Raw genomic sequence first — 8,046 nt, 5'->3', positions numbered from 1 at the left:
GAATACAATTATAGATTTTGTTTCCTATTGTCCTAGAGATCAAATTTGTTAATTAATGTAAAGAAATTAAGCTCTGATTTGTAAAACAACAAACAACTACACATTATTATTTTTAAAATTTGGATACATACCGACTTAATAAGCAATAATTAATAATTGATTTTTCTTTGTTGAACTTTAACCCCAATACAATTCTTGTATATATTATCAAGAAAAACAACCCTTAATAAGGGGTGTAGCATTTATATTGTCCTAAACTCTAAAGTCAAAAGTCAACAAGAGAATTTAAGTTCAATTGGAGACAACCAAACGGCTGGTTTAAGCTTTGTTGGACCAAATGGGTTTGACTCTCATGCCCCCACAAAAAGGTTCGTTTACCAGGTCATCTAAGTTCACCCAAATCTCAATCAATTATTTTTTTTTCTTTCGTAATGCGACTAATCCCCGAGCGGGTTAAGCATAAACCCACAAATCTACTCAACCAAACTCGAACGCATTACCTCAAAGCCATGACCTCATAGAGGCTTGGGACCTGAAGTCTCCACCTCGTTTTGCTGCTATCCCAATCAAACTTAAATGGTCAAATTCTAAAATGCAAAGTAAATTAAGTTCGAAATAGGAATCAGTAAACCATGAAAGATAAAAAAAACAATTCTATCATGACTACTAAGAACAAGTTTTGATGGGATTAAGAAATGAATTATGTATTCATGCAATCAACAAATGGGAATTTCTGACCGGAAGAAGTGATGAATTACAACAAGGAATCTCTTCCAATAACCTCACAAACGTTTCTTCATTGCTCTTTAGCATTAACTGCAGAGAAAGAACCACACCCTTCTCAACGCATCGCCGGTGTCTAGCCTTTATCCTATTCTCTAAACTAAACGATAAATACTCCGGAAAAACAACCAATTCCTTCAATTCCCTTCCCATTTCCACCACAAGATAGTTCAATTTCGGTTCCAAATTCTCCTCAATACTGTACCGGAGTAACGAAGGAAACCTCCGAATCATCAAAGTCGTTTCCTTGTAAGAAAACCCAATTTTCTGAAGATATTCGATTCTGGGTATGAATTTCTCCTCCACGGAGCATGAAAGGAGAGACGTGTGCCGGTTTATTTCGCTTACTCCGATGGTTTTAAGGAAATTGAGTGTGGGTTGCAGGCGGTTTTCGACGGAGCTGATCAGGAGTCGCGGCCGACGGTGGATGGCGTGGCGGAGTTTGGTTTTTTCGACTCCGGCTTCTTGTTGGAGAAAGGTGATTACTTGTTGAAGATGGGTGAGTTTTAGAGATAGTATTTCAGGACACATTGAAGCGATTCGGTTGAGATCTGAAGTTGAGAGACCGATGGAGGTGAGGTAATTGATGATTTGTTTTAAGTCGGACACTGAAGCGGCGGCGGCGATGTGTGGGTGGGAAGATGTTAGGGAGAGGAAATCGATTCCGATTGAGTCGAGAAATAGCATTTTTTCTTGGAAGTCTGAGTGGGCATTGATTGAAGATGGGAGACAGGGTTTGGAAATGGAGATGTTGACGGCGGCGGCGGCGGCGGAGGAGGAGGAAAGGGTGGGGAATTGAAGGTTTCTTTGAAGTGGGTTTGGAGTGAAATTTAATTGTTTAGAGGAAAAGTTGGCCGGAAGTTGGCCGGTGGTGGTGGTGGTTGAGGGGGAGAGATGGAGTGTGTCTGGCATATCGCATGTTTGGCTAGAGAAAGAGGTTGGAAAGGGAAAGAGAAAGAGGAACTGGGAATGGATAAGGTGTGAATGAAGAAGATGATGATCTGGAGGATTGTGTGAAGCAATCTGAACCAGAGCTATCTCAACCAAATCCAGATTTTAGAGAAAATTGAAATGATTGGAATGAAGACGAAGAAGACAATGTGGACCAAAGGTCCAATTTTTTTGGGCAATTCTCAATTGGGCTTCTCATGAACCTTAACAATTGTTTTACAATTGGTATTAAAAAGAAGTTAGAAATATTGGCATACTCACTTGGAAAAAGATGAATAAAGAAAGGATAAATATGTTCATGACAAAACTTCTTTAAGAGAGAAATTGGTTATCATATTCTTGAAGTAGAAAAGTCATTTAAAAAGATTGTAATTAAGTTGCAAATGACTTCACAAAACTGATAGATGTTCTAATAGTGTTTACTCTTTTACAACCATTCAAACTATTATGTCATTGTTGATTCAAAGTAAACATCTCAAAATTGTAAAAAAAATTGCTTATGTAATGGTCCAACTAAATCTATGTATGCAAATGAATTTGTTGTCTATTTAGTTAGAATAAAACTTTTGAATCCTCTCTAACAATAATGACAATAAGTTGGATCAGGATGAGATGCATTTATCATAATAGTTCGGTTCTACTTGGAATTGTTTTTAATACAAAATTTGTTTACGATAAAATCATATAAAAATAGTTTTATATATAATATTTAAAAAATCATTTTATATAAAATAATAAACTTACAACTCTGATAAAATATGTATAATGTTTAGTAGTGGTCGGAATGAAATGAGAGCGAAAACACAAATAACATCATCATCCATCTCAAATCAACTACCAAATAAAAACTGTCCTAAACGAGATTATTAACCTATGTTTCTTTGTCTTTAGTTTGGTTATGTGAGAATGACACTTTTCTCATTTATTTATAGTCTGATTATAATAAAATAGCTCTTCTTGGACATAAGTTTTTATTCTAAGAAAATCACTTTCTAAAGTTTTAAATAGTTTATCTTATCGAATCTTTCTTGATCGTTGTCTCCCCAACGAGGTAGTCTTCTCTTCAAATATCTTTCTAAAAACGTGTTGAGTAGTATTAGAGTCGTCGATCCTCGCGATTGTCGAAACGAGGCATCAATCGGTTAACGACTCTCTACGCGTATTTCACTAGTAAAATAATGGTTTTTAATGAGGGCAAAAACTCTTGATGAAAACCTAATTGTCGTCGGTGATGGTTTTCACCGATGACGACAAATGCTATCGGAACACTAGTAAAAAAGCGCTTATTAAGGAGGGCATAAACTCTCGGAGAAAGCCTATGTGCCTTCAGTGAAAGACCTCACCGAAAGTGATAAATGCCCTCACGGATTCTCGGTGATGAAACTGTCGGTGAAAAATAAAAGGATCTTTGCGAGGGCTCTCAAAGACTATTTTCTTTATTAACGAGAGCTTTCAAAGGCTCTCGGATATATATTTATAAATAATTAACGAAAGCAGTAACTATTGCTCTCGGCTATATTTAATTTTTTATATATATATAAAACGATTGAAAATTGAATAATCCCTATTTAAACTAAATAATACCTATTTCAACCAAAAAATTTCAGACAACAATCATACACAAATTTCATATACCAAAATTCCATTAATCTAAAATACAATTATCCAATCTAAATCCCAATACATCCAAAATACATTCATCCAAATTAAATCCCAATTCATCCAAAATACAATCATCCAACCTAAATTAAAATTCATCCAAAATACCGGTCAAAATATTGAAAAATAAACCTAAATCCCAATTCATCCAAAATACTGGTCAAAATATTGAAAGATAAAAGCAAGTCTATCATATACCAGACTTATCCGGAGGTGGAGTTGGAGGAAATCTCGCCATAAACGCCGCCAACTGTATTTCCATTTGTATTTGTTTTTTCTGATGTATTCCATTTGTATTTGTTTTTTCTGTTGTATTTCCATTTGTCTTTGTTTTTCCTGCTGTATTTCCATTTGTCTTTTTGACTCAAGTACTAGACCCTCCAACTCTTCTCTTTTCGAAGTCTCCTTTTGTAATTTAGTACACAACTGCTCGTACTCTTGCTCCCTCCGATGCGATTTACTTCCACCATGCAAATCTCCTCTAAACTGGGTGGGTCTCATCTCGGATCTCATTCCAATGACCCTCTCGTGCCCTTGTCGTCCAAAAACGTTCTCGGTCAACTCATAATCGAACATATCGGGATTTCTCTCTAGTGTTTGGCGCATCGCATCCTACAAAATGAAATAAAAGTTGATTAGATAATTATAACATTAATAAGTAAGTGAAATATTAAGTACACTTACAATTTTCTCCTGTACATGGGGATCCACCACACGAGTAGAGTCATCATCTGTTCCTTTTTTACTGTGTGTCTCATAGAAAAGATCAATATGTGAAGGCGCCTTCCACGTAGTTCTCTCCTGTGATTATATATTAATATAAATTATCATAATATAGTTAACATATATTATAATGACCCTTGATGGCGCTTTCGTAATGCTTTCTTTTTGTACAAAATATTCTTTATTTTTTGTTTCATGTTCCTTAATCACATTTTGCTCTTTGATTTTAGGCACATCTGTTTCATTTTTCTACAACTTTACTTTATGACATTTATAAATTTTCTGATCTTCTTCCTTAGCTTTCTAAATTATCTGGAATCATCCAAATCCATCAAATATTGAGGACATGATGATCTTTTTGTAGTTGAGGCATGAACTTGATCTTCCTTCAGTTCAAAGCTACCAAATGAAGAACATGACTTGAGCTCGTCATGTGTATAGCTAGAGCCGACTCCGAATTTTGGGCTGCCCCATCCCAACGTAAAAAAAAAAGATTTGTTTTTGTTGCCCTAGGTATAGTTTAAAAATTTATAAAAAATATTATGTTTTGTGAGATTTGAACTCATAATCAAAATAAAATTCTTAATTTTTATCTTAAACCACTATGCTACAGCATTTTACATTAAGATAATAATAAATTTAATTACTTATTTTAGACTTTTAGTAAATGGGCTGCTAATGTGTTATTGAATTGTCCAAGAAAGTTGACTATGAATTGTTAAGCGTCGACCGAGATTAAATCGTTCGAGTTGACTCGGTATTTCTTCTTTTGGTTTGCATAGTGTTTTTCTGATGTGCGAGAAATAAAGACATGATTTTTCATGGTTAGAAATACTACTCCTTTTAAACTGTCGTGACAATGATTCTAATAGATACTAATAGATTTAGAAATCAATCTGAAAACAATGAACTGTGATCGCCACCACTACCGATTTCTGCATCTTGTTTGAACCACATGTTTTATTTCTCTCTTTCTATTCCTTGTAGAATCGCAGTCGCAGAGATTCTTCAATTGTCTTCTTTCGTAGCCTATTGTAGATCGATATGAAACCCTAGCCGTTTTCATATATTTTACAAATATCCGAATCACAATATATGCTCAGATGTGCGAGCATTACACGAAATGCGAGAATCGTGTAATGCTCCCATGTTGATGTGCGAGAATCACATATACGAGAATCATGTAATGCTCGCATGATGATGTGCGAACATTACATTATTCTCGCATATACAATTCTCGCACATCAACAATAAATGGGTTATCGGGGCATTGCAGTCATTTCAAATGGCAAAAAGACCATTTTTGCCAACTTTATCAAACGTGGATCTTTTTTGGAACTAGGCCTTTTACGAGGGCATTTCATCAAATTTTTCGAAACATGAGCCAGTTTTATTTTTTTTTATTTTTTTTTTCTACTTTCTAGTCTCCCGGTCCGAATCAATGCCAACCTACCTCTATCCCCGGTCCGAGTAATTTCCTCCCTGAATCCCAATCTTCTCGCTGTCCTACTTTATCCAGAGGCTCTTCTCCACCTTGTCATCCTCAGTCCTCCAGATAACATAGAAATCGCGAGAGTGAATTTACCATACCCATAACTTGCAGATCCTTCCTTAGCCTCGTCATGGCTTGCGCAACTTCTTCTTCAGCCCTTCTCACTTCCTCAAACTCTTCTAGGGCTAGGGCTAGCAGTTCTCTAACATCCTTGGCCTCCAACTCCCTCTCACAGAGAATCTGCCTTCCCACCTCCTTCAATGGCCTTCGTACACCATTCGTATCTCGCCCCCCTCATTCCATCTCTTCTCGCACCAGCTCTCAATCAAGACGCAACCTTGTCGTCAGGGCTGTAAGTAGTTCTAACTTCTAAATTCAAAATGCAGTTTATCTTACTCTCATAGAAAGCATTCTCTGAATGTTTATGAATCTTAATCTTGTTTCCTTCCACAGTCTGAACTTCCTCTGGTTGGAAATCAAGCACCAGACTTTGAGGCCGAGGCTGTTTTCGACCAGGAGTTCATCACTGTATGTATGCTTTGTTTCTCATACAAATTCTTGTATGCTGTCCGTAGTTTCAATTCATGTTCATATTTGAAACTACCCAGGTTAAACTTTCGGAGTACATTGGAAAGAAATATGTGATTCTCTTTTTCTACCCTCTGGACTTCACATTTGTTTGCCCCACAGGTGAGTTGATTGGGTTTTTTCATTTGAAATGAATTGTAGATATTGCTGATTAGAAAGTGAGAAGCTTTGATTTATTAATGTTTTCGTTTTGGTCAGAGATTACTGCTTTCAGTGACCGTTTTGATGAATTTGATAAATTGAACACACAAGTGTTGGGTGTTTCTGTAGACAGTGTTGTAAGTTACTTTATGCATATCTTTTACATCTTTCTTCAGATTGTATGCTTCTCTGTTTATAACTGTTTGATGGAAGTAATCCCATAAATGTCTCTACTTGTGCAGTTTTCTCACCTTGCATGGGTGCAAACGGAGAGAAAATCCGGGGGGCTTGGTGATCTTAATTACCCACTGATTGCTGATTTGACCAAGTCCATTTCTAAATCTTATGGAGTTTTGATCCCAGACCAGGTGAAATATGTTTTTTATCGCGCTGTTTTAATCAAAAGTGTTATCAGATGCTATTACAATAGTCTCAAAGAAGATTAAAATCTGCTTTCATATGCTGAAAATTGCTAATAGGGGATAGCATTGAGAGGGTTGTTCATCATTGACAAGGAGGGAGTTATCCAACATTCAACTATTAACAATCTGGGTATTGGAAGGAGTGTGGATGAGACATTGAGAACCCTACAGGTTAGTTCAAAAACACTTTCTTGTTTTTCTTCAAATTGGAGCAAAATCCATATTAATCCAACCAATTGTATTTTGGTGTAGGCTTTGAAATATGTGCAGGAGAACCCAGATGAAGTTTGCCCAGCAGGATGGAAGCCAGGGGAGAAGTCAATGAAGCCAGACCCTAAGCTAAGCAAGGAATATTTTGCTGCAATTTAAAACTAATGATTAGTAGAGATTTATCTGTTCTTATTACAACTTTTGAGGATTGGATTTGGGATGATTAATGATGATTAATTCTTGAAACAATAATAAAGGAATATATTCTTCAACATGTTGTTGCCATTATGATTTGTTCCTTCATGTCTTCTTTGAGTTGACAACCAACTTTAGCATTATAAATTTACTGTCAATGTTGGTGAATTCTAAATATTTGATAATTAGGCGTTGAAATGTGTTTTTAACACATTGATTACCATAAATGATCATTATCTTACTTTGGGTATAGTTAAACTGATGATTAATAGATCCCACAAAACCTAAAAAGAAATCAACTCAATGATGGAAGTCATATAACTTTTAAAGACATGGTTAAACCTTAAAACCTAGGGTAAAATGATAGTTTAAACAAAAGTTAAGAGGTTTATTTTCTTCAAAAAGGGTAATATACCAAATTTATCTTTGAAAGAAAAAAAAAAGAGTCTATATTGGTTCTTTTTGGTAAGTGATATTTTTTGCTTAAGACTTAAGAGTTGGGTAATGTGACACATTTCATTTCTTGAACAATCTCTATTGATTCCTTTTGGTAGTGTAATATCTTTTGCTTAAGAGTGAGGTATGTGACACATTTCATTTCATGCATAAAAACAGAAAGAAAAAGGAATGGAGAAAAGCTATAGGAATATATACTCTCCCACTTCCTACTCAACCTAACTAACATTTCTTTATTTTATCATAAAAGTTTCATTTTTATTTATGTGATATCATCTCCTCTAGATTAGCGACAAAAACACGTGGATATCCTCCGACCATCTTGAAGTCTGAGTTGCATTTAAATTATTAAGTGTATTTGCGAGTTATATGTTTAACCCGCGGAAATTAGTCGCACTCCAAAGTAGAAGTGAAACCCAACGTTGT

General features: G+C 35.5%; 2 protein-coding genes across 2 annotated transcripts; one reads left to right on the top strand and one right to left on the bottom strand.

The window, feature by feature from the left end:
* Positions 1-688: 688 nt before the first annotated feature.
* LOC124914823 (transcription termination factor MTEF1, chloroplastic-like) lies at positions 689-1,796 on the bottom strand. The gene has a single exon (XM_047455435.1). It carries the CDS (start codon positions 1,693-1,695, stop codon positions 709-711), a length of 987 nt encoding a protein of 328 aa, XP_047311391.1. The 5' UTR covers positions 1,696-1,796; the 3' UTR covers positions 689-708.
* A 3,815-nt stretch (positions 1,797-5,611) lies between these two features.
* Positions 5,612-7,238, top strand: LOC124915655 (2-Cys peroxiredoxin BAS1, chloroplastic-like). Its single transcript, XM_047456413.1, has 7 exons — positions 5,612-5,960; positions 6,062-6,136; positions 6,217-6,298; positions 6,395-6,474; positions 6,580-6,705; positions 6,817-6,930; positions 7,012-7,238. The coding sequence occupies exons 1-7, from the start codon at positions 5,739-5,741 to the stop codon at positions 7,126-7,128; spliced, it is 816 nt and encodes a 271-aa protein (XP_047312369.1). The 5' UTR covers positions 5,612-5,738; the 3' UTR covers positions 7,129-7,238.
* The last annotated feature ends 808 nt before the right edge of the window (positions 7,239-8,046 follow it).

Source organism: Impatiens glandulifera, chromosome 9, assembly GCF_907164915.1.
Source record: "Impatiens glandulifera chromosome 9, dImpGla2.1, whole genome shotgun sequence".
NCBI lineage: Eukaryota > Viridiplantae > Streptophyta > Magnoliopsida > Ericales > Balsaminaceae > Impatiens > Impatiens glandulifera.
This window is presented reverse-complemented; position numbering and strand designations above follow the sequence as displayed.